This window comes from Cloeon dipterum, chromosome X (genome assembly GCF_949628265.1).
Source record: "Cloeon dipterum chromosome X, ieCloDipt1.1, whole genome shotgun sequence".
Taxonomy (NCBI): Eukaryota; Metazoa; Arthropoda; class Insecta; order Ephemeroptera; family Baetidae; genus Cloeon; species Cloeon dipterum.
In genome coordinates, this window is record NC_088790.1 from 28,004,428 (window position 1) to 28,031,077 (window position 26,650).

Consider the following 26,650-nt stretch of genomic DNA (forward strand, 5'->3'; position numbering starts at 1 on the left):
CAACACCGAAAATAGATTTTCGCACAATTCGCGCGTCATGAGAACGGTGAGTAATAATAAAATGCAAAGCCCTCTCGCTAGCTCTGCCGCGTCGGCAGAGGCGAGCGTTTTCCAAAAACGAGCAAGAATTCCTTTTGAGTAAGAACGTGCGAGCAGTAATTCTTTGGTTTACGACTCATCTCGGTTTCCTCGGTGGTCACTTTTACAAACAAAAGCAGCTAAAATTTTAATGTGCCACCCGATGAATATTTTAGAACTGTAAGGTGAGCCCGGCAAAAACGCTTGTCGGTTCCAATTGTGGATACAAACAAGGAGAATAAATTGCAAATGTTTATAATGGGTGTCAGTGATTCCTAATTTGATTAATTAACGTTATTTTGACGTTTCCAGAAAAATTCTGATGTCTGTTGCTATGATTTTGATAATATTCTGATTAATACGAATGGTGGTAGCGAATTCAACACAAGTTAAAATTAACTGTTCAAACCTGCCGCTTTAATTCTACATTATTAGTATCAGAAATACATTTTCAAGTAACAGTTTGACCTGTTTTTAGACATTAAATTAATTAAACAAAGGCATTACTTAAATATTGTTTAATTTAGTAGAGTAATTAATTTGTAAATTTAAAATAAAAATCTTTTTTGTGATGTTGGACTGCTCATAGATATTTTTAAACTCGTTTGGGCCTAAATGCAGAGAAGTTATAGGATCAACCTAGTATATACAGGGCTTAAAAATCCATTAGCCTACACCAACGAAATTCAAACGTGTTGGTTAGCCGATGGCTTTAATGTCCAATGCAGGAATCAGTTATTTTTCTATTGGCGGAAAGCTCTAATGCTTTGATCGGTGCGTTTTACGATTTATAGGTTTGCGGTCGTTGAGTGGACACATATTGAAAGCCGTCCATTTGCACACATAACATTCACCGCGAATGCTTTTATTGTTAATATATGAACAACTAAAATTCTATTCACTGCGTAGCTGCCAACGAGGGCTCGTTTTCCTTAACTTTTAAATTAGCATACACGCTTCTGCAAACAAGAGGATGCCGAGCCCAATCAAGAGAAAGTCACTAAATTTAGCAATGTGTTGCCGATGGTGCGGTTATTGCGTCAGAAGCAGAAGCTGGGCCTCAAGCGAGTTTTCTTCCAGCCACTTTTTGATTACGGCGCGGCAGGCTCAAGTTGCACACAGAGGGGAGCAAAAGATATTAAACGGTGCGGTGCATCGTCGGGGCTAGATATCTACTATATGGTAGTTTTTGTTCATTCAGCCCGCCGGGGGGAGCAGCATGGCACACGGACCTGCGAACCAATTGGGCGGCGCTCAAAAAACACAGCTAAAATGTGCGGTGGGTGGATCTAATGCATGTTTGCCCGGCCGGGAAAAATTCACTGCTCGCGATCCATTTGGGAAAGGTGGAAATAAATTGCAGCGAAAGTCATCTGTCAGAGGAGGAACAGGTTGCTCCGCTCTCGCCTTTTTGCCGGCTGACCGCGCGAAAGAAAAAATAAAACTCTCGAGGGGGCTCGCTTTTTGCAATAATAAATTGTATCTTTATTATTTTTGGCTTTATTACTTTTATCATGTGTACAGTTCTTGTTGTAAGTTGTTGGATCTTACCGTCGATATTAGTTTAGTCTCGCCTGCCCCGAGTTCTTGGTTGTTGGACGATATACAAGATGTTGTTTTGATGTTAAACGTTTGTTGTTCATGTTGTTGGTGTTTTGTTTCGTAAAGATGTTTCATTTAAACATATATATTTATGTTGTTTGGCTGGAAGTTAGATGTTGTTGCGTTTTCTGATGAATGGTGACGAATTTACGCCTCCTCTCCTCCTTCCTCCTCGCCGGAGGCGGTGAGCACGGCGATCAGCTTGCCGGTGTCGATGAAACCGGCGTCGTCGATTTCAAAGTTGTCGAAAGCGTCATCGACCTCCTGGGCGGAGAACTTGTCTCCCCAGGTCATCAGAGCGTATCTGAACCTGTGAACGAGACAGAGGAAAACATTTAGCTCAAGAAAATATTATTATCCTTAATAGAAATAGAATTGGATCTGGATTTTTCTTGCACCACTTTTGGTCACGACTAATTTTAGAATGAAACCGTTCGCTTACTTCTCGCTGTCGATCTTGCCGTTCTCATCGAAGGTCTTGAAGGCATTGATGACGACGTCGTCCTCATCAGAGCCACCGGACATGCGGTTGGCGAAAAGGGTGAGCAGCTGGGTGAAGTTGATGGGGCCGGAGGCCTCGTTGACCATGGCGTCCAACTCCTTCTCAGCCACCAGGCGACCCAGGGAGTCGAAGGTGGCGCGCAGGTCGTTCTTGCTCAGGATGCCGTCCTTGTCGCAGTCCATCATCTGGAAGCCTTCCTTGAACTCGGCCACCTGCTTCTGGCTGAACATGGAGAAGACATTGGAGCCAGAGCGCTTGGCAGCCTTCTTGGAGCCGCGGCTGGCGCGAGCGGGCTCAGCAGCCGGCGCTGGAGCCGGTGCTGGTTCGGGCTCGGGGGCGGGGGCGGGAGCGGGCGCCTCCTCCTTGGTGGACTTCTTCTTCTTCTTCTTTTCCTTGTCCGCCTGCCAAACGCAAACACGGTTTAATTAGTAATGCGACCGAGCTATGAAACTGGACACGATATGTGTTGTGTTGTGGGAAGTGTGAATGCCGGGAATGCTTTTTGACTTTTACTTGTATTATTTTTGAAACGTGATCCAGACCTTTCCGCGTAGTAACAAGGAGCTACGAGGGAAAGGAGAATTCTTACGTCACCCTCGTTAGTTCTCTCTTGCAATTCTTTTAACTATCCTCACGTTTTAATTAAAGGAAGGCTATTCATACTTTATCAACGATGGGTTAACCGGATTTTTTATTTTCAACCTTGATTGACCCCCATAAAATTTGGCATTCTTATTAATTATTTTAAATTAAGTAAAAATAACAATGGATCATGTTTTAAAACTATTTAATACTCCACAAATAAATAATAGCAGTTTTTGCATTTTATTTTGAGCCATCCATTCCTTAATTTGTTGTTAAATTCTAGTTTATATTAAATCAACCTTTTCCTTTGATAAGGAACTAGTGTGTAAAATTAAAATAACTTGCCATCAAAGAAAGTTTTAATTAATAAAACAAAGAACTGAACTCGCTTGAGGCAACTGACTGTACAAGAAGCAGAAAATTTCTCTGAATTCAATATTCAGTGAGCGTTTTCAAAGTCAGCGTGCCTCACTGCATTCCTCAGGCCAAGAAAACAAGCGGCAGAAGAAAATCCCCACTTTTTTCTTCAGCTGAGCGGCGGAGATTTATTTTTAGATTAGACGTTCCCGACAGTAAATCCGAGCAGCGAGCAAGCCGGCAAAAACAGTCCGTATCAGTATTAAATAACATTTCTGTCTGATCCGATAAAACTGGCATCTTGCCCCAAAATAAATAAGAAAATAGCATCGCCTCCAAAACTTACGGGGGGCCCTCGATAATCTTTGAAAATAAAATTACTCTGAATTTATTTCATCGGTTAACTAATTAACTGCGTAGTTAAACTAATATCCCGAAATCCAATCACTTTTGTTCGCGGTGGAGGGGCGCGGACACTCGAGCCGGCGGACCTTGTAAGGGGGTGCTAAAAAAAGCCGCGGCCCTCGAAATAGCAGACTGGCCTCTCGCGGGCTATTTGCGTCCTCTGTGTCGCTGCTCGGCTCGGATAGGAAGCACAGAATCGTTGCGACACTCACACTGCACTTTCTTCGCCGCTTTTCCGAGCCATTGCGGTGTAAAAATTGCTAACTAAGACAGAGCCAGCAAGAGAGAAAGAGAAACTTGCGCGGATAGGCCACCTGTGGCGCTCAACTGGCGGGCGCGTTGCCTAACTCTCGAGCAATTTGCAAATCGCCCCGCGAAGCAGTAACAACTTAAGCAAAAGTCCAGCAGAGTCGAAAGTAAAATCCGAAGGGGGATAGAAACTGTCCGAAATTCAAAGCGAAAGGGAGACAATGTCTCTTGGTGATGTCGGGTTCGGGGTTCGGGTTCACTCACCATTGCTGATGTTTTCGGGGCCGAGTGCGAGAATCAAGTGGTGGGTCCGCCGAGCGCTGTCCCACTGCCGACTCCTTTTGACGCCCGCCCCTAGCTAAGCTCGCGGCCGACCCCTCCGCCGCCCCCCGCGGCCCCCCGCCGGCCCCGACGCACGCCTTATTTAGATCCTTCGATTCTCGCTCTTCTTGTCCTGCCGCTGTCGCACGCGCTCACCAAACAAAATCAATCCCTCCCCGTTACACACCTTTTGCTCCCTGCGCGTCTTGATCTGCACGCACACACACACACGCACCTTTTTTTCTCTCATTTCATCCGATTTATACGCGCCCCTCGGATCGCCGCCGCCGCTGCTAATCCTGCTTAATTAGCGTGCGTCAGTGCGTTTCCATCTCTGTGCGATTTCCATCGCGCGCGCGATATTTTTCGGAGCTCGGCCAATTATGAATTTCGCGTGGAAATATTAATGGCCTGTGAACTGTGAACAAGGAGCCCCATTCAAGTCCAGTCAACCTGCAAAATGGAGTGTAAATAGAAAAAAAGGCCCCGATGGTTAAAATTATAAACACATTTTCATCCCTTAAAATTCAAACACTGTGTTTAAATTAATTTATTAAAACGAAATGAGTGATAATTATTTATTGGCATAATGTGTAAGTCATCCTATGTCATGTTTGTGACTTTCTTGGATAAATAAACTGAATTGATTGTTGGACTTCTTGCTAGCTTGAAACAGGCTTAAACTATAATTCGTCCTGGTCCCGGTAAAATTGCGCAACGTTCAACAAACACCCAAATTTTCATAATCAAATTGATTGTTGCCCTTTTCTTGCAACAAGGAAATTCGCGTCTGGTTGTTGAAAGTTGCGCAATTTTTCCGCTACCAGGACGAATTGTTGTTTTCACGTTTCAAAAATTGCCATTATAGCTGGTTCATTTATCACACAATCGACAAAAAATACAGTCTTCTGTTGCTTCTGAATGGTGGTTCTTGTTTTTACACAGACTATCAAGGAAGTTATTCAAAGCGAATTCTCGTAAAAATTTGTCGATTATCATTGAAATTCTGTTTCCAAATTTTTATTAAATTAATTAATTGTATGATAAGACTCCAGCTTAAATTTTCTATAAATTTATTATAGTTCACAGACTCACACATGCAATAAAAAATTTGTGCCTCACGACACTGACAATAAAACAAAATTACATGTTTTAATTTACTCACTACTCACAGTAACATGTTCTCGCCTGTCTTGGAAAATACACTGAAACGTCTAAAATAACAATCTCCGCGGTTAGTATAAAATAAAGTTTTGTAAAGTTTCTTATCTTAAAAAGTGAATTTCTAACCTCAAAAATGCTGCCAGAGTTACCATTTCCTAAAATTTCAGGATTATTCACTTTTACATTCATTTTTTTCCGTTGAAACGAGCTGCTCAGAATTTTTTTAGTCTATTTTATTTATTAATTTCAAAGATCCAGCTGCATTATTCCAGCACTCGTGTAATTCTGCGAGTTTTGGGGGTGGCCAAGAAAATTCGCGATGCCTCCTCAAGGTTTACGAACAAAATTAATAACCGCGTTACCTTGAATCGCAGCTGACCTCTATACTTGTTGCCAAAATTTCGACGTCGACTTTTGGCTCTGCTTCCGTAAAAATTTGTGCCTTGTGAAAGTTCAAATGGCTTATTGTCGATTAATCAGCTTGTGAAAATCTGTCCTTAAAGTGGAAAAATCAGTAAAATTCTTTAATGATGATGAAATAATCGAAAGTGTTTATTCACCGGTCAACACTTTTGCATTGTCAGATCTTCTTAAAACACAGCCTGTTTCAGAGCAAACCAGCATCGACTTGTATATAATTGTGTGCTGTTTAATTTTAAGTGTGACTCACTCTTTTAATAGACATTCGTCCCGCTATCCTTTGTTTATTTATTTATTTTAATTTATCTTTCGATTGCCACACGAAATGGGAATAGAATCGAACTCTCTAGTTTAATTGATTCAAAATCCAGTCTTGCCCTTGGTTTCAACATAATATTTAATTATACTGTTTTAAAGTAAATTCCTACTGATATTACTTAGAATATTGTAAAATGTAGCATAATTTTTACTAGGAATCAATTAATTATGTATTTAGTGTGGTGCTTGACAACGCACATTTATTTTTTTCGTGCAGTTTCTGCCTGTCCGTGCATCTAGCTTAAATACAAATTTCTCGTTGGAAGTTGGAGCATGTGAAATAAACCAAAAATTCTGTAGTAATTTGAGTTTGAATAAAAATGGAGGCTACATCGGAGAAATTGAATTATTGTTTAGCATTTATCCTGGAGCTTTGTTTTAAAGAGGAATAATTATACTGCTAAAGCCTGGAAAATGCTTGTTGCCAATGCATAAACTCGTCCCTTAGGATTCAGTTAAAGCCTAAATTGATTTAAGAAGCACTCTAATTTTTTGAGAAAATTGGCTGGAAAGTTAGCGTGCTTTTCAAATGGTAATGGCTGTCTCCTTACTTGAAATCCGATTTAATTTCAAAACCAAGAGTTTCCCCAATAAGTGGCATACACAATTGGACAGATCTCGACGAGAGGAATCGGAATATGCCAAGAAAATATGTTCAAGCACTCTAAATTTTAGAGAAAATTGGCAAAGTTTGAATTTATACCGTAGGAAAGTCCTTTTTTTATTAATTGTAATTGTTGAACGAATTGTTTATCGATCAACTGTTTATGGCAATTATACACGAACAGCCTTCACTTTTCGTCATTTTTATTGGCACACTTTTTGGGAAAGGCGAGAGCCGGCGAGGTTAATCGCCCGTCGAGACTTGATTAGGAGGCGCTGGCGGCGTGTTGCTCAAGGTGCAAATATGCGCGAATGCACCGTAGTCGGCGCGCGCCGGCTTCTTGGGGACGGACGGGGGAGGCGCGAGCCAGCAGCGACTTTTATATTTTATTTTCAGCCCCGAGTCGCGGCTATTCTCGACGCCGCGCGGCTCACAATACAACCCATCTGACTGACTAGCTGGCCTACATTCCAAAAAACTCGACGCATCCCAAATTTAGCACCATTTCTCGCCGCTGCACAGCAATTCCTCCCGCATTGTTTCCCACTTTGCTGCTTTCTCGAAGGAACACGCGTATTTTTGTTCTTCCTAAAGTTGAAAATCGCAAAAAGGTTTCAGTGAATCGTTGACAAATCAACTGAATATTAATTTATTTCACAAATTTTTAAACTTAAATTTGAATTTTCTTGATGATTTTAAAATTTCATATTTTGTTCGGAGAAAATGTTATGTTAAACTTGATTTAAAAATTTAATAACAGAGTGAAAAGACACAGGATGGTTTTGGCTCTAAGGTATGATTACGGGTAATTTTATGATAATTATGGGTTACATTTAAAATAACCCCCAAGAAGCCCTGAAAATTAGAGAAATTTTCTTCGTGCTTGTCACTTTTATTTTCGTAAAATTTCACTTTTCAACTAAATTAAAAGATCGCGAGATTTTTTCCCTTGTTCAACACATCTTTCCTCGGCTCATTCTCTCCTAATTTAATTTAAGTAAATTAAAAATCTAATTTGATTGAAATAAATTAAATTCTCTCGTGGCCTGAAGGAAATGACTAAGTTTCGTCAATTTTAGATGGCTGGGCTGTTAATTATTTTTGTTCGTGCAACTATAGAGTCAAGTTCTCGGCGTCTAGCCGTGTTTGTTGACGCGCGGGTTTGCAGGCCAAGTTTTGCGCCCGCAGAATCCGAGACGTGCGGCCTGTCGGCTTTTAAGGTATCTGCATATCATGGTGCGCGCATACGCGGTTAATGAGAGTCGCACGCCTCGCTCGCAATTACCGAAATAAAAGGCTCTTTTGTAATGCGCTTGGCACGCTTCTAGAAGCGCTCAGATTGTGGGTAGTTCATAACTGCTGCCGGATGTGCCCATTCACTCATCTTGTTTGAGCAGGATGAAAACCGTGAATATTTATTAAGGCAGATCGATCAACGCGAAGACTACTTCTTCACTCGAGGCCAGCGCCTTTCATGGTGGAAATCGGAAAACGTTTTTTTTAATCTACCAAATTCATGACAGTTTTGGGCAATATTTTTGAATAATTTGTGTAAGGAATTTCTCCAAAATTACTGCATATTAATAATTATATTTCGGTCAGCTCCACGCTTGTGAGTGGATATTCATTATTGCGGCCATTGACATGCGTAAGATTTAATTTTTTATGTAAATTTTATTTTTAAACTGGCCAAATTTGAGATAATTTTAGTCTCGATTTAATTGGTTGGTTATTCAGGTTTGTCATTGATTTTTTCAAAATAAAAATTAAATTATAGCGGTGCAGCCAACGACATAAAATATTTCCCTTTTCGGTGTCTGGCGTTGTCAGCTTGATGAACACGTTTTGGCCTGACGCGCACGTTTTAAATTATGGCTGCCGCTCGGACAGTTATCCGCACGGCAAAACTGTTACAAAAAAAATATCTAAATTTAATATCTCTGTAATTTATTGATCAAAATACTAAATTTTGAGAGAGAATTCTACTACCTTTTATTTAGTCCCTCTTTGGCACTTTTTTATAAAATAGGAGAGGTGTTAAAAATGGAGCCTGCACTCCGGCTTGAATATCATATATTTCGCAGAGCCTACGGAGCTCTTTAAACGCGTAATTTTATATGAAGCTCTAATGCTTTGGAAGGTGCTAACTTTTTATGAGGCAGGAATTTGACATGCACTCTGATATAAATATAATTTTAATCTTAATTTGAAGTTATATTTATATATACACCAACCAATTTAACAAACAAAAGGAAAAGAAGTAAAATAATTTTCAGACGAAGGGCTAAAAATCTAACAAGCAGTTATTGGGGTTCGTTTTGTTATAACTTGGCTGCTGCTATTTCTTTTCTCCTTGTGGCGGCAGTTCAAACGAGTTCAAAACATTAAAATTATTTAAAAATCAGACACACAAACCATTAATAATTTGTTACCCTTATTTAAAAAATAAAATCTCCGAAAAAGTCATTTTTTGGTTCTGAATTTACGGTTGTTAAACAACGAAGTGAGAGTTTCAAAATTAACACCAATACAGAGCGAGAGGTGCGAGGGATTTTCAGGATAGTAGTTTTCTTCTCATTTTTTCTAACTCTAGCAGAGCAAGGACTTTCTCGAATGGCCACTGTGAAGCGCTTCTAGCTCATCTCAACAAACTTGCTCCGCTCGCAAGACGCTTCTGCTCTGCGCTCCGTTAAAAGTGCGCAGAGCACCAGTCATCTAGCAATGATACAGTATAGTAGTGTGTATAACTGTGGATGGCGCTGCAGAATGCTCTTTTCCTAATTGGATGATAGTTAGACGTGCATGACCTGACATCCATGTGAATGAAATCATCATCAGCACCATCCACTCTAGAAGAAAGCCTGATCTTGCCGCATTTATATAAACGGGAATTTTGGTCTCCTCTAGAGAACTAGATTATAGATAAGCTTTGCCTGGGTATAATTTCATTTTTATAGGAACAGAAATAAAATCCATATTATCTTCAAATCATTTCATTTCTCCAATAAAGCAGATAAAAATAAATAACCATATTATTATAATCAGCGGGGGCCAGATTCGTGCGACGCGCAGATATGGCGTCCGTTAGAGTATGGCGCGAAAAAACGGTCACGTGAAAATGCGCGAAAAGAAGCAAGTTGTGGTCAATATTGTGACATAATTGGCATTTCTTGTACTAATTGTGCATTTTGGATCGTAAAAACAAACTCTTGACACTCGTACGGCAATCCAAAGAGAGCTTTTTGCTTCCCACATTCAGTCGCCATCTTGGATCTGCGCAGTGGGAACCAATTTTATCGCACATCATCTGGCCCTAGCTGATTTGATTAAAGTTTTTATAGGTTATTCAACATCAAATCAATCGAGATGACCGTAAGAAAATTTCCACAATATTTCATAAAGATAAATAGTTAATTTCTTAATTAAATAACGGCTATTTGCATAATCAAAAAATATACAGAAAGAAAACTCAACCAGCAGATTATGTAACATCAAATATGATTGTGCGTATAGTGGCGCCATTCATTTTACTATGCGCTCCATAAATTTTATCTTTGTCCGATCTCTTACTATTGCTCAGAAATTCGAACAATCGAATAACAGTATCACGCAGGCTGTTAGTCGGTGCGTGCGTGCATCGAGTTATGGTCCCGTTGGTTGATGCGCGACCGACCTTTATCTGGCGCAAAGTTTCAAGGTTTGGCGCCAGGAGTGCTGGTGTGCCACGCCTCTTTCCCAGCCAGGAGAGTAGGCCGCTGAGGCAAGATGGCCCCAGCACTGTTGTTATTTATGTCCAAGTCCAAGTACAGACGGAAAGATTGCTGGTGGACGCTGGGGTGTCTGCTGATGGCCCTGCTGGCGGCGGTCGACGGCCTCCACGGGGCTGGCAAGTGCGGCACCGAGTGCGTCAACGGCTTCTGCGCCAACGGCACCTGCAACTGCTATGACGGCTGGCAGGGCCCCAATTGCCAGTTTTGCGGAGGAAAAGTCAGGTTCGTCGCACTCCAGATGCGTCCCTGGGGTTGATGACCTCCGCCCTTAGAGCCCTGGGAGCCCGTCAGTTGGCTCAAAGCCCCTGGAAATCCAGCGGCCTCCTCATTCGAGCTGCGGTTTTCTCTTCTGTTTTCTCGGGGGTGGACCCCTTTCTTTCTTTTGTGCAGAATTTAAAAAAAAAATTAGACAGCACTTTTTAGCTCTCAGGCCTCCTCAGTTATTAACGGAAGAACTAATAGTGTAAAATCACCCAAAAAAAACTGACGATTTCGCCACCCCTATAACCAGCTGTCACCCTCGAACAGACAATAGTAATAATTTCCGTCGTGTCCTCAGGTTGTCCGAGCCCTCAGGGTACATTCTGGACGGCCAGGGCAACTACTCGGTGGACGTCAAGTGCAGCTGGCTGGTGTCTAGCGGCACCCCGAACGCCACCATCCGCCTTCACCTGGAGGAATTCGCCACCGAGTGTGGCTGGGACCACCTCTACGTGTACGACGGCGACTCCGTTCGCTCGCCCTTGCTCGCTGTCTTCAGGTTGGTTGCGCCGGACAAAGGTTGATGATGTTTATTGATTTATTTGTGTTGATTCAGTGGGCTCATGTACAAAGACGATTATCGGGTGCGCCGAGTACCAGAAGTGGTGGCCAAGTCGGGCTCTGCTCTCCTGCATTTCTACAGCGACGTGGCTTACAACATGACAGGGTTTAATATTTCTTACAGGTGTGTAGTTCATTCTGTTTTCTACATTTAAAAATAATTATTATTATTGTAATTTCTAATTTTCCCTCTGCATTTCAGGCTAAACTCTTGTCCGTCCCGGTTTTCGGACAGTCCGTGCAGCGGACACGGCGTGTGCATCGACGGCTCGTGCACCTGCGACGCGCTCTACATCGGCGACGCGTGCGAGATACCTGTGTGTCCGAACGACTGCTCTGGCAAGGGCCAGTGCAACCGCGAGAAGCACCGGTGCGAGTGCTGGGGTGACGCCAGGGGTGACGACTGCTCGCAGTCTGCTGAGAAGGGTTTCTGGGAACTGCTGCAGCCCAAGGCCTTTGTGCCGGAGGGCTCGGCCTCGCACGGGGTCGTCGTGTGGCGCGACTCGCTCTACGTCGTTGGAGGAGAGTCGTACGAGAAGGCCAAGCTTATGTACGTCTACGATTTTACAGGTAGGCAGACTTATGTTTTCTCCTCCTGCAATGTTGATTTAATTTAAAATTAAATGCCTTCCCACCTGAATTAATAGAGTTGTAAAATTTAGGGAGCTTTAATCGCGGAATTTAAAGCTTTCAGTCGTGAAATATTTCCACAATTTTCATAAAATAATCATTATTTTGCGCAAATTGACATTTTGAAATTAATATTGGAATAATTATAACCTGCTCTATGGGAAAAAGATTTAAAATAAATGGAAAAACAATTTTTTAAATTTAAATTGTAGCGAAAAGCGTTACAAAATTACCGCTTGCTTTTCAAAATAGCTTTGTAAATTTCCCAGCCCTACAAATCCTCCTTGTAACCTCCGTTAATTATTAATTATTTTCCAAATCCACAGGAAATATTTGGGAAACTGTCCACATCAATAGCAAGAATGTTCCACAGTCCAGATACGGTCATTCAACAGTGATATTTGGAGTGAGTTCTTCTGCCCGCCAAAATTAAAACATTCAGAACACGTTGTCATTCATTTTTCAGGACAAAATCTTTATGTATGGTGGAGTAGACGTGAGTGGTCACGTTTCGGCCGAGCTTTGGGCTTTTGACATCAGCGCCAACGCCTGGGAAAATATAACCGTCCGGGCTGAGTCATGTACGCATCAGAAACTCAATCCAAAACTGCCCTGTGGTGAGTTTGGCGTAATTATTCCGTTCGATTTGCATTATTTCGAGACTTTTGCAGGTCCTCTGAGATCCACCGGGCACACCGCAACCGTGGTGTCTAGTAAAGTGAAGAAGAGCGAGAAAATGATTGTGATTTTCGGTCACTCGCCCATCTACGGCTACCTAAACACAGTGCAAGAGTACAACTTTGGCACTCGGACCTGGCAAGTGGTGGCCACTAAAGGTTTCCCTGTCAAGGGTGGCTACGGACACTCGTCTGTGTACGACGGAGTGTCCCAGCGAATCTACGTCTACGGTGGATACGTGTCAGAAAGCGCCTCCACCGCGTTGCTCACCAACAAACTCTTCTCATACGATCCGTTCACAAAGACATGGTACGTGTTCAACTTTAAAAAAAAAATAGACTCACCTTGTTGCCCTTGAAAATGGGAAATTGATTCAATCTTGCTTTTTGCATGGAGACGTAAATGAACTGCAATCACATTCATACTGTTTAAATTGTTGTGCATTGTGGCAATAAGTGCTGCACGTCACCAGACAGTAAACAAAGCAACCTGATAACATGCAAAAATACATCTAGTTGTGAAGGTCAAGATTCATGACTCATGAGAAGGGTTGGAAATTTATGGCAAACGACTTTTTTTCTTTTAGACGCGACATGAGCGCACAATTTTAAGTCTTGAGATTAATAGACAAGTCTCAATTAAAAATTGTTGCTGAAAACCATCAAAGTCAGTTGCAAAGCGAGACAAATATTTTACGAAACGCAGAAAATGATATCGTCCTGGTCCCGATAAAATTGCGCCACGTTCAACAAACACCCAAATTTTCATTTTCGAATTGATTGTTGACCTTTTCTTGCAACAAGGAAATTCGCGTTTGGTTGTTGAAAGTTGCGCAACTTTAACGGGACCAGGACGCGATTTTTTTAGAGATTATAATATTATTTTCTAATGAATTAATAATATTTTTTGCTTTTTGATATCTGTTGGTTAATAGATGTAGGAAAAGGCAATTTTATGATAAGATTTAATTAATTCGGCTGCTCTTATTCGTCTATTCAATATGAGATGTGGTCTAAACATCAAAATTTTCTCGTTGTTTATCGAAAAATATAATTTCAAGAGGAATTCAACTTAGAAAAAGATCTTAAGAAAAGTTCCAAGCCAAGAAAAATTCCTGGCTGTGGTTAATTTTCGTCAAAAATGATTGAAATTCTCCGCTGAATCCATCCAAAGTAGATCTCAATTCCTTTGATCGACAAAAACCTGAAAAATAATTGAAATTGTGGCAAAATATAATTTTTGTGCCTAGTCAACTGTACATTTAACAAAAAAATACCTTCATATCAAAGGAATCTAAACTCAAATTGACTCTTTTTCTCCTTTGTGCTCAGGAACCTTCTCATGTCTGCCCCGTCCGCAAGATTTTTGCATTCAGCTGTCATCTCGCGTGGTCTGATGCTTGTGTTTGGTGGCAACACGCACAACGACACCGCCTTCAGCCACGGTGCCAAGTGTTACTCGCATGACTTCCTCGCCTACGATCTCGCCTGCGACACCTGGTCCGCCCTGCCGACTCCAGCCCTCTCGAGAACCGACCTGAGTCGTTACGGGCACTCATCAGTGATGTTTGACGGTGCTCTCTACATTTACGGCGGCTTTGACGGACAGTTCAGGTATGATATTTTAAAACAAAAGAAATAAATAAAATGTTTTTGTTCATCCAATTTAGAAATGATAAATTAAATCAAAGCCGGTTAAATAATTTATTTTCATGTCAATTTCAAATTTGTAATTATCTGATCGAATCCATCCTTCAGGTCAGATCTGCTGAAGTTCACGCCAGGAAAGTGCAGCGTTCTGAATGACGAGGGACTGTGCAGTCAAGGCAGACCGGGAGTCAAGTGCGTGTGGAGCGAGGAAAACGCCTCCTGCGAGATCTCCGGCCAGGGGGCTGGCCTTGGAAAGGCGCAGTGCTCTACCATTTTTGACAACGGCCGATCTGAAATCTGCTCCATGCTTGACAACTGCGGTGCTTGCGTGCACACAGCTCACTCGTGCATTTGGTGCGGAGGCTCGCAGGGAAGCTGCAACCACCAGCGCTGCAAGGAATCAAATCAGAAGGTAGGTTTTAAATTACCAGAGTTTTTTAAACAAATAATCGGCGTCATTTCTAATTTTAATATTTGTCCTTTCTTTTTTACAGGCGATAACAAACATTGAGCAGTGTGAGACGCAAGACAGCGGATCTTGTTTGCAACTGCACAACTGTCAGGCGTGTGGAACAAACCCCAAGTGCAGATGGGAGTTTGAGAATCGCTGCAAATCCATCGGTAGGCCGTTTCGTAATATTGAATTGTTGCAATAAGTCTCGTTTTCCAGTGTCAGGGAATGTGACGAGTGAGGCTGGTGCAGTCGAAATTCCTGGCTGTCTTAACACGTGCGCTCAGTTCTCGTCATGCCAGAACTGTACGCAGGAGGAATGTATTTGGTGCCAAAACGAGGCAAGATGCGTCAACAAAAACGCGTACACGGCCTCCTTCCCTTACGGTCAGTGCAGGGAGTGGACAACCCATATCACAAAGTGCCGGCCCTCAAATGGTAGTTTCAATTAACTGAATTTAATAATTCTTTTTTTTTACTAAACATCATTCTAATTTAATCAGCAGGGGAAGCCGAATGTTCTTTCTACGCAACCTGCGAAGAGTGCAGGGTGGATCCAGCTTGCGGCTGGTGCGACGACGGCTCTGGAACGGGTCTGGGAAAGTGTCTGCGTGGAGGAAATCACAGGCCAGATGACCCTTCCATGTGCCCCTCGGATTCTTGGTTCTTCACTAGATGCCCTGGTGAGTTATCAAAGTTGAAATTGAATCGCAACTGGAGCTGTAATTTTCACCTCAAAGTTTGTTTGTTTGTGCATGCTATAAGTTTGAGCAAATAGTCTGATTAAAAATCCTTACAAAACATCATTATTGCGTAGAGGTACAAAATTGCTAAACTGACCACAGGTGCTCATTAAAACTGACCAAGTTTTCAATAATTTTATAATTATTGACCTCGACTCGAAAAACTGTCAGAGATAAATTTTTGGAGAAATTGAGGCAGCAAATAATGGCAATTTAAAAGGAAAAATCTGCAAGGTAGAGGAAATTTTGACCACTCAGACCGCAAATTTCACATTGGAAATTTAGAATAAATTCATTTATTGCATTTTTTGCGCAAGAAATTGAAAATAAATGTAAAATTGATCTTTGGAATAGCAAAAAGAATAACGAGACATTTGTAAATGTTGAAATTGTTGGATCCAAATCATAAAATTGTGCTAGTATTCCAGATTATTTATCTTTTTTGCGTTTTTTTTTGTATCTAGTCATTGTAAGGTGCAATTCAGATCAAGGCGTTTCTAACTCTTTCCTCCAAATCACAGCTTGCCAGTGCAACGGACACAGCACCTGCGGCAACGGCTCAAGCCAGTGCACGCAGCCGTGCAACAATTTAACCCAAGGAATGCACTGCGAACGCTGCGTTCCCGGCTACTACGGCAACCCCGTCAACGGCGGCAAGTGCACGCGTGAGTTCATTCGCGTTTTGAGTTTTTATCTCGACTATAAAACTTTCATTCCTTGCGATCAGCGTGCCACTGCAACAACCAGGGCACCCAGTGCCACCCTGAGACAGGCAAGTGCTACTGCACCACGAAGGGAATCACTGGCGACCACTGCGACAAATGCGACACGACCAACCACTACTCTGGCGATCCAGCCAATGGATCTTGTTTTTGTGAGTTTATTGATAATTAGTTCTTTTGCAGTATTGTTTTACGGCTGGGTTTGGTTTCAGATGATTTGACCATTGACTACCAGTTCACCTTCAATCTTTCAAAGAAGGAGGACAGGCATTACTCGCAGATTAACTTCAAGAACATTCCAACGAAGCATGATGTGGATGCTGACTTCCAAATTACGTGCTCTGTGCCCTCTAAAATGAACATCACGGTCAGAACAGGTAAGATATAGATGCTTATCTAGAATCACAGGTGCATTTTTCCCCTGTTGGTTATTCATGTAAAAATGCGCTTGCAAATTAACGTTTAAAATCAAAGCGTGAGCTATTTTTATTTTGTTCAGACAATACTCTTATTAATTTACTTAAATCATTTATTTGAGAAATGTTAATCATAAATGGTTCACCGCCTTTTTAATATCTGGTTTTGTGCTTATTTAAAATCCTTGCTGATTTTTGACCTTTTTGAATCACAGAAAAATGAAAACATTGATTGAAATTGATAAATTTAAACTTGGATTTTTTTAAAGACCTTTCAAGATAACCTTTTTACTCATGGTCATTCCCATTATGCTTGCAGCGACTGGAGCGGAAAAATATTTGCTTGTGGCGCATAACTGCTCGACCCTAAGGCACAGATTTTCCAAGTCCGAGTATCAGTTTGGAATCGAGGACAACGTCACCCAAACTACATTCTTCGTCTACGTGTATGACTTCCAGCCGCCACTCTGGATCCAAATCTCGTTTTCACAGTACCCTAAGCTTAATCTTCAACAATTTTTCATCACATTTTCAACGTGAGTTTTGGTTTGACTTGATTAATTAAAAAAATAGAAATAATCCTTCTCTGCTTGGCAGTTGTTTTGTTTTGCTGCTTCTCGTGGCTGCAGTGATGTGGAAGATCAAAGTCAAGTATGACTTGTTCAGGCGGAGACAGGTAAACACAAAAATTGACGAAACAGCAAAAATTGGAACTTGATTTAATCCAATTCGCAGAGAATGTTTGTTGAAATGGAGCAAATGGCGAGTAGACCTTTTGCGCAAGTGTCGGTTGAAGTCGAGAGGAAACCCCCCGATGACCAGCCTCCACCGTCTCTGCGAAAGAGGAAAAAGGTGAGAATTCGGTGACCACCATAGCATTATTTCTAAAATATGTCTGTTGCCAGGATGCTCCAAGTCCAATTGCCCTAGAGCCATGCTGTGGAAACAGGGCTGCAGTATTATCGTTGCTCGTCCGTCTTCCTTCAGGCAGTCAGCAGTACACTCCGCCAGGACAAACTGGTCAGTGATTTTATTTTACTACGCCTAAAAATTTCATTTGGTTCTATTTTGGAACTTAAATCCCCTATTCTTTTGATTTCAATAAAACGATGAAATGTATTAAATGCCAAAAGTGCTCGGTTTTGCTTTGACAGCTTGAGACTAAGTTAGCTTGTTCTTATCACAGTTGAGGAAATGGAATAGGTTTGTTGGTTTATCTCAAAATAATCTTGTGGAAAAAGGTTAGAAATATTGCGTTTGAATCATGCAGAAAATGATAAAAACCCTCAGAAATGCGTGCATTTGCAGATAACGCTTAAGCGTAATCTAATTTAAGACGTCTTTTTTATAAATTTAAGTGAAGTTTGGAGTTAAATGCCTAGATACTTTTGTTTCTCTTGCATCATAACGAGTCTATTTATTAAGGATGGTTGCGAAATCAGTCCTGCTCTCTATTTGCCGGTTTGCAATTTTCTTAATGCTTGAATCAATATTACGAGCTTTTCAATTAAGACCTTGGTGCGGAGCTAGGAACATGAGGTAGCCCATGTCTGGATTCGGCTTTCTCCAATGAGGCTCCATATTATTATTTCGCAATGGTTTTAAGAGTAAATGAGGTCGCCCGTCTCAGAAGAGAGTAGAAACAAACTATCTCAATGTTCTGCAGTGGTAAATAAATAACAAGACCTCGTGCTTGTTGATTTCAGAGTTATTTAATTAAACTAGGCCACTTTCGGCGAATCCAGACGCTATATATTTCACGACGAGTATGTTTTATTTTTTGTCTTGTGGAGCGCCTCTAGCATACTCATGAAAAAGGGCGGACTGGGCTCTGTACTCGTTGAAACTGGTCTAGTTTAATTAAATAACTGTGAAATCAGTGAGAGTTAAAAAAGGTTGCATTTGCTTTCCACCCGTTTTTTCACCACTGGCTTTTACCACTCAATTTTTTACCAATTTCTTCCGCAAAAAAGCAAGAAATAAATTTATTCCATTGTTCCCATGTGAAAATCTAAAATTTGCGGTCGGAGTGGTCAAAATTTCCTCTACTGTGCAGATTTTCCTTTAAAATGGCCATTTGCTGCCTCAATTTCTCCAAAATGTTATCTTTGGCCATTTTTCAAGTCGAGGTTGTTTTGTTTGAAAATTATTGAAACCTGAGGTGCAAACATTGCCTGCAAGAAACTGTTTAAAATTGAAATAAAACGCTTTTCACCACTGCACTGCATTAAAAACTGGGGTTTTTGCAACCCTGGAATTAAATCTTGTTAATCAGTTACCAAGATAAAAAATGCAACAATTTTCCAAGTGAAAATTAGATCTCAACGTTGTGGTTTGGATGTTTCAGGCCTGGCCATTGCTTCAGCACTGGTGACATTGGGGAACCCACGAAAGGTGAGCTCTGACCCACCAAACAAAGGGGACGCCAAAAATAAGACTCGTAAGTCTGCTCCTTTTCACTGTCTTCAAGCGGATGATGAACCCAATTCTATAATATGAGCAGAAGTGCCGAATGGAATAATCATCTGATGGAAGTAGATAGCGTGCGGTGCACCAGCGATTGCCAAACTGTGACTGAAAAGGAAGAGAACCCCTCGTGACAGCACTTCTTGCAGCTCACCCAACTTGGACTTTTGTACTTTGGAAGCTGCATTCGAGTTTGTTAATTTTACGGTGATTCGAATTTTCGGCTCGTTTTGGGCGAATGTGATATTATCTTGTATTTCAATGCTGTTCTGTTCTATTCATACCCCCTCTCGGCACTCAAAAGTTGCCCCGGGGAGCATTATTTTTGCTTTTCAATTAGACGATTTGCAACAAAATCAAAGCTAAGATGGAACGATTGAATCTCGAATGAAAGATGAATTTGCAAACATCCCCCTTGCGCTTTTGGTAATGCTTTTCCTTAAAAATTTCTGCATTTATTTTACAAACCCTCAACGTCGTTTTCTTCCCCCGATTATGCGTAACGCGATCTTAAGCGATATGTATGTATAGGAATGATTGGTGGTATTTTTACTACAGTAAGTTTTTACTAGAATGGATATGGATCTTGTCACGGATCCTATTAACTGGTCGTCCACGAAAATAAGTATTGATTTAACACAAATCCCGACATTCCGCTACTGTCTGAGTATTTTTGCTATTTGATTTCATCCCTTAATAATACTCCAGCTGCCTTCTCAGTTCAAGCAAGATATCAACTATGTCTACAACGTCATGGTTCTCAGAAATTTAAAAATGATTTATTATAATTATGTATATGAATTTGCAATTATTATCGAGTGAAAGGACAAAAATGTACTAGTGAATTTTCTAAGTAATCGCAATATAAAAAGTGAACATGAACTTAATGTGGTGTGAGTCTCTACTACTACAAAATAAATGAATAATATACGATTATACACGATTGATATTTTATTGGTAGAAAACCTCTATTAAAAAAACGACTAGCACGCATCAATATTGAGCATGTAAATACATTTAATTTTAATTATTTTCTGGGCAAACTTCCACAGATGCGTGCATATTTCTATATTCCGTAAAAAGAGAAAATACGAGCGTAAATTTAAAGATCAATATAATTGATTTACTATTTGCCCTAAATTATAGTTTTTTATTCAAATTTTCGTTTCCTCTCTGCCAACTGATAATTGTAAGAGGGTCTACACCTATCATAATTATACAAAATATGTCACTTAATTTAGTTAAAGAGGCATCGCAGCTAAATTTATGCAACAATACATTAAAAATAAATTACGAAACACAATGCAAGTGAATTTTTTATTTTTTTAAAGTGAAATTTAAGTTATAAATAAAACTTAATAATGTTTTAGCAGGGCAACTTTTCGTCTACGTCTACAGTGCCATTTTTTAAACATGAAACTATTTTAAATTTGTGTGTTTAAGTTTAGTTAATTATTCCTCGAGCCATTTGCTGTTTTATTAGAAGCCGTTAAAATGTTTAAAATATTAAAACTCTTGAAATATTTCAAGCGCAAAAATTCCCATTTTCTACATTTTCCTGATTTTTCCCGTTAAAGAGCACTTTATTTAACATCACGGTTACGTGGTCTTTTACAATATTATGTCGTGCGTGTCATCTGGTTTGTCAGAGTGGGCCGGTCCAGTTTCACAGTGACTCAAACGAGAGCAAAATTTTCCGCGAATATGACCCGTTCATTAGATTTATTGCTCGTTTGTCCTCTACCGCTTGACCGTTTCTGCTTTGAAACCGAAAAACCTATTTCCTGTAAAAACTGCTGCGCACATCTTTCTCGCTCGCTCGCCTTCATGGAATAGATTTTATCATTTTGCTCTTTTTACTCGGGGCGGCCGCCAAAAATCATTTTCGTTCGAAATATGACATTTTCTCACACGTATTTCAAAATATTGGCACACCGCAAACAAACCACAGAGTTGATGTTTGACTTTTTAGCAAACCTTCTGTCCTGTACTTAAATATATACAAATATTTTGGGGTTGCAGTCTTTAGAGCCGAAGGGATGTGGTTTGCTGTGGAAAGTGCAGGAAATATGAACTCACGGAAATTTTCTTCCTTTCTTTCGAATTTATAACCAAACTTACCTTTTAACCATAGGTTCAGCGCGCAATGCAATTTCGAATCATGGATGTTTTCATTGATGTTCCCTGGCCCGAAGAAATTATGGACATTTTCACCGTCAGTACAGATTTTCAAAGAAGTCAGCGCGATTTGCATTCTGCTTTAGCTGTGGTTGAATTGCATTGAAGAGGAGGAGGTTTTACGAATTAATAAACTGACGTCCAAAGGAAAAAGAAGCTGCCCAGAGACTCGCTTTTGACTCCCGCAACAATATTTGTGTCTATTTGATTCAACGAAATAAATAAATAACTATTAGTTTTTTTTTGTAATTTTAAGAAACTATGGGGACTGCCTGTCGGCGCACGCAACCTGTACGACAGGTCACTTTTGCTCCCCACTCGCCGCTGCAGCGGCTATCGTATTCACAAACCCTGCAGCAGCCGATGCGACATGAGTGTTTAAGCTGGATAGCAAAGCAATCTCACGCTTGAGGTATTTTATTTCATTAGTGAAGTGTTTTTAACTATGTGCTAAAAATTAGTGTTATCGTGAATTCTTATAAGTCATAATGCCCCTTTCCAGCTCTTGCACCACTCGTGTTTGTAAAGCTGTTGGCCGAGGGCACATTAAGCGTGTGCTGATATAGAAATTACGATTTGAACCCGTATGGGGTAAGCTGAATAATTTGTTCTTGTTGTAAAATGATTATTTTCATGATACTTTATTCTTAACGTGTGTCTTATTGCATTTTAATATGTTTCAATTATTGTAAAATTACTTTGCCTGAAAAATGTGGAATAATTCTAAAACTTTATTGTGTGCATGTTATTTTCCAGTTCAGACTCCACTTCGTTGCTACTTGGCAAATAAAAGCACACATATAAGGAATAGTTGAGGTGTTTGACTATCATACGCAGCCCGCTTATTCGAGCACCCACACTGGTGAAATCCCCGACGTGTTTGGAATTACCTTAAGGAAGATGCCTGACGTACCTAAAACATTCAAGCCCCCTTTGTACTCACCGGACCACCCAGGGATTTTTTTCATCTTATTGGAGGTGGAGTTTGAAGTCCACGGCGTCGTGGACGAGAAGGATCAGTACCTCACCCTAGCTTCTGCCATTCCATACGGCCATTTACCTGAGGCCGCGATCGCCCTGATCCGCAAGCCTCCGGCTGAAACGCCGTACGCTGCCCTGAAGGATGCCATTTTGAAAAATCTGTGCCCTACGGACTAGGAGTCCTTGCTTTAAGATGATTATTTTCATGATACTTTATTCTTAACGTGTGCCTCATTGCATTTTAATATGTTTCAATTATTGTAAAATTACTTTGCCTGAAAAATGTGGATTTATTGTATGCATGTTATTTTCCAGTTCAGACTCCACTTCGTTGCTACTTGGCAAATAAAAGCACACATATAAGGAATAGTTGAGGTGTTTGACTATCATACGCAGCCCGCTTATTCGAGCACCCACACTAATACATTTTTATTTTGCTCCAAAGAAAAAAATATAAAAAACGCATGGAATTGTAAGAATTTGTTCCGTTGGTGCTTACCAGATACAATTTGTAATAACTTTTTGTTAATGACAAATACAAAAAAAATACGATGCATGAACTAAACTTTTAATTTCCAGAGAGGTTCATTTCCTGTTGTATATGAAGTAGTCGTTAGTTTTAATCAAGACATATAAGAAATATGTAATAAAATATTAATATAAAATTGCGTTCATTCCAAAAATACAAGTGCCCTACACACCATCATAGTTTTAGATCTCGCTTTAAAAATTGATGCATTAAGAAATAAAAGTGTTGCTGGAAAATACATCGAATTTTTAATATATATTTCCAACTTTATTGGTTAACCTTTAAGCACGAAACGAACTCTATATAAATATTTTTCTGACTCTATAAAGCCCAATAATTATCGCGAGAGTGTGACATGATATAGGATATAGGATGCGCGCTGAAAACTGCTCGGCGGCACAGTTATCTTTGATTTTGAAGGCGTTGTTTGTGATTCGCAATCTTGATCACAATTACGGAAAATCGAGAATTTGCTATTCACGCCCCACAAATTGGATAAAATTTGACGAGTGGAAATAAGGATGATCGGTTTTAAAAAGATTATTGAGGTGGTTTTTATCTCATTTGCAAATGGCACGAGGCAAAACTCTCTAGAAATCACACGCAGATTGAAATGATTTCATGTTTTAAAAATTTCAAAACGCTCTACATAGACAGGATCGTTCTGCATACGTGTTTACTCCATTTTAATAGAAATGACAGCTTTTTAATGACAATAATTGCTGCACGTAAATTAAAGTTGGCATCCATTTCCCATAGTCATGGAGTGATAGGTGTCAAATTTTCCAAGGATGTGCGAGAATATTCCACGTACTTTTCGACTATAAATACTGAGGACCTTTTCCAACATTTATCCTATCAAGTTTTGGACTTGCTGCGTGCATTTGACATTGTTCATCATGCGTCTGCTCCTCCACTTCAGCGTGTTGACCGTGCTGTGTGCCATTTGCTGCGCTCAGACCAAGCCGCGGGCAATTGTTACTATTATAACAAAGATACCAATTACGTCGACAACCAAGAAGACAACAACAAGGACGACAACAAGGACGACACAAAAGGCGTTACCGACGATAACATCAACAACAAAGAGAACAGAAGGGACAACGCCAGCAACAAAGTCGACACCAAAGGCGTCACCGACGACAACAACAACAAAGAGAACAGAAGGGACAACGCCAACAACAAAGTCGACAACAAAAACGACCAGCCGGCCAACAAAATCTCCGTGCTGGGAACTACAATATGACCTTGTGAGTATAATAAAAGCACCTTTAGGTGTAATTTTGTCGGCACTTGTAGTCGCTTAATTCTTTAAAGTGGAATAATACTGGGCAACAATTGAAAATTATTTAAATTGTTGGATGCCTTAAACAATTGACCGATAAACAATTTGTTCAGCAATTTGCAACAATGAAAAAATGACCTTCCTACAATAAAAATTCAAATTTTGCCAATTTTCTCCAAAATGTACAGTGCTTGAACATATTTTCTTGGCATATTCCGATTCCTCTCGTCGAGATCTGTTCAACGGTGTATGCCACTTATTGGGGAAACTCTTGGTTTTGAAATTAAATCGGATTTCAAATAAGGAGACAGGCATTACCAATTGAACAGCACAATAACTTTCCAGCCAATTTTCTAAAAAAAAATGCAATGCTTCTTAGGTCAATTTAGGCTTTAACTGAATCCCAAGGGATGAGTTTATGCATTGGCAACAAGCATTTTCCAGGCTTTTCCAGTATCATTCCTCTTTAAGTCTTTAATTCCGACAAGTAGTTGTTACTCATATATACCCAAACAATTTGTTTTGAAATGCAAATTGGCCAAAAGGTTGCAATTTCATTCTAATTTTTTATCTCAACATAGATAGAGCAAATCGATCATATCGATTAACATTTTAAATGTTGCCTTTCAGTGGGCTGGGTGCCTGAAATGTGCGGCCTGGTGCTCCCATGTTATCCGTTCGCGGTGTTATTCGCACTCGGAATTCAGCATTCGTGCTGCGCGCCCTTCCCGCTCCGAGAGAACAGGGATAAAAAGAGCATAAAACAATAAATAAATTAAAATTTACTCATGAGGGGCGTACACATTTCTTTAGTTTTAAAAACTGGATGCTAAATTAAGCTGGTCATAATGATTTTCATCAATTATGCGAGCAGTAAATCCAATTTTTTTTTATATTTCAGTTTTTAAAAATCTCAACCAAACTTTTCGCAATATTTTGATTTATTCAGGCTTTTGCAAAGGGCGGACTGCTAGTAATATGTACGATTGTCCAATGGTTTTCTCCGAAAATAATTAGCTTTAACATATAGGAAACCCTAGTTTTAGTCTTGGGAAATAATATTCGTGTTCAGGTGGAATGATTTGAGGAAATTCGCAATCTTTTTGTTGTATAAATTATACTTTAAGTAATTAAATCCTAAATTACATTTTTTTCGAGCGCTCATTTCCAGATGAGGATTTTCAGTCTATTAATTTATTTTAAATTTTGATTGAATTCAACTTTGGATCAGTTCCATAAAATCCAGTAACAAAAATGCAACTTGATTCGCTTCTAATTTTGAGTTGTAACATTATTGTTTAGGCGCTGGTGAAAAATTCATGCTACGAGCCAACATTAAGTTCAGTCTTTGGTGATAATGGCGACGGCTCCTTCGATGCTGCCTTCAAAGAATGCGGCGGAAATGACGAGACGCTCTATTATTTGACTTATTTCAAGTTGAATGAGTTCTATGATCAAAATAACAACTTCAACCTGAACAACACAAATCCAGGTATAAGGAGTCTATATTTTATACACAACTGATTTAATTTATATTCCACTAACTTGAAAATCTGAAAGACAAAAGGCTGCTGGCCCAGGAGGTAAAATAATTCCACCATCGAAATGCGATACATTAATATCCATTTTTTTTCTAATTTGCAGGAAATCTTATTTTGCATCTTTCAAAAACTGGGAATTGTATCAAAAAAAATTATTTTTCGAGATCATTTTGATCATTTGGTTAAATTTAGGTTGATTCCAAAAAAACGTTTACTAATGACGATGCAGCAAACTCGAAAGCAATATCTGTTTCTATAAAGAAATTCCCATACTGGTACTCGATTTGGAACTGCCTTCACAGACTTTGCAACAAACTCGTTTATATCAACGTGGGTTGGAACATTAGAATTGTCATCTACATTCGCTGCTACATCTGGTACATGTACATGGTATGCTGAGGAATCCATAATTTTTGCTTCAAATTATTTTGATTTAAAAAATTTACAGGACTATATCGGTTGGCCGATTTTGAAAAGCAGAGCCATTCCGGAGGGTCTCACTTGGCGTTAGTTGAAGCTTATAATAAAATTAAAATGAAATCCTATTCTAAAATACTGTCTCCTATTTTCAGAAAATAGCACGGTCTGCAATGAAACCCTGTCAGGGATGTACTCGTGCAATAAAGGGTCCTCCTTCAACCAAGCCTTCCCAACTTACTAGAAGTTCGACGGACATGTCACGGCGTCAGCTGAATTCACAATTATTCGTTGGATTTGACTAAAAAGAAAATAATTTTGTGTGCGCACCTTCGAAGATATAATAATCAGATTGTTTGACTTCAATAAAATCACTTTTAATTGGTTAATAAATTCTTTTTAATATCATTTTATTCCCTGAATATATATTTTGGAGAGTGGCTCCTATATATTATATAATACACATACACATGATCTCGGTACAGACTTTTGTACATCTACGGGACGCAATCCCTTTCTCACCTAAAAGTAAGAACCGCTCCAGAAGACCAAACCACTTCCCTATCTCCCCGTGTAAAAAAATCACCAAAAGCTTAAATTTCGACACCTCTTGGTGCGAAATGAAGTGTCCGCAGCTTTTAAATTCACGCTCTGGCCTTCAGGAGAGTTAAAAAAATGAAATAAAATGAAAATCGGCCCTCTTGCGTGAATTTTGGAGACGTCGGGGGCCGGGCGGGGGTGGTGACGGTGCCTAAAATACACGCAAA

General features: G+C 40.0%; 3 protein-coding genes and 1 long non-coding RNA gene across 5 annotated transcripts; 3 read left to right on the plus strand and 1 right to left on the minus strand.

Annotated features, from left to right (window-relative positions):
• Positions 1–1,535: 1,535 nt before the first annotated feature.
• Positions 1,536–4,201, minus strand: Mlc2 (myosin light chain 2). The gene is made up of 3 exons (XM_065493528.1): positions 4,043–4,201; positions 2,123–2,583; positions 1,536–1,990 (listed from the first exon to the last, which is right to left on the minus strand). Exons 1-3 carry the CDS (start codon positions 4,043–4,045, stop codon positions 1,828–1,830), a joined length of 627 nt encoding a protein of 208 aa, XP_065349600.1. The 5' UTR covers positions 4,046–4,201; the 3' UTR covers positions 1,536–1,827.
• A 6,132-nt stretch (positions 4,202–10,333) lies between these two features.
• Positions 10,334–19,890, plus strand: dsd (attractin-like protein dsd). 2 transcript variants are annotated; one of them, XM_065493185.1, is made up of 21 exons: positions 10,334–10,597; positions 10,935–11,135; positions 11,193–11,321; positions 11,400–11,767; positions 12,154–12,233; positions 12,294–12,444; positions 12,499–12,814; positions 13,837–14,118; positions 14,263–14,566; positions 14,649–14,775; positions 14,825–15,043; positions 15,109–15,288; positions 15,870–16,013; positions 16,076–16,222; positions 16,283–16,447; positions 16,806–17,022; positions 17,084–17,162; positions 17,222–17,338; positions 17,392–17,506; positions 18,834–18,926; positions 18,990–19,890. In XM_065493185.1, exons 1-21 carry the CDS (start codon positions 10,371–10,373, stop codon positions 19,013–19,015), a joined length of 3,687 nt encoding a protein of 1,228 aa, XP_065349257.1. In that variant the 5' UTR covers positions 10,334–10,370; the 3' UTR covers positions 19,016–19,890. The 2 variants fall into 2 exon arrangements, with proteins under 2 accessions (XP_065349257.1, XP_065349256.1); XM_065493184.1 differs by having other exon boundaries at positions 18,834–19,890.
• Positions 19,891–20,738: 848 nt separating this feature from the next.
• LOC135947193 (uncharacterized) lies at positions 20,739–22,543 on the plus strand. Its single transcript, XR_010575601.1, has 6 exons — positions 20,739–20,865; positions 20,925–21,167; positions 21,217–21,326; positions 21,387–21,542; positions 21,633–21,721; positions 21,887–22,543. It is a non-coding gene; the product is annotated as an uncharacterized LOC135947193 (long non-coding RNA).
• A 941-nt stretch (positions 22,544–23,484) lies between these two features.
• LOC135945719 (uncharacterized) lies at positions 23,485–26,269 on the plus strand. Its single transcript, XM_065493561.1, has 7 exons — positions 23,485–23,890; positions 25,228–25,417; positions 25,486–25,508; positions 25,570–25,605; positions 25,659–25,856; positions 25,915–25,972; positions 26,039–26,269. Exons 1-7 carry the CDS (start codon positions 23,540–23,542, stop codon positions 26,125–26,127), a joined length of 945 nt encoding a protein of 314 aa, XP_065349633.1. The 5' UTR covers positions 23,485–23,539; the 3' UTR covers positions 26,128–26,269.
• The last annotated feature ends 381 nt before the right edge of the window (positions 26,270–26,650 follow it).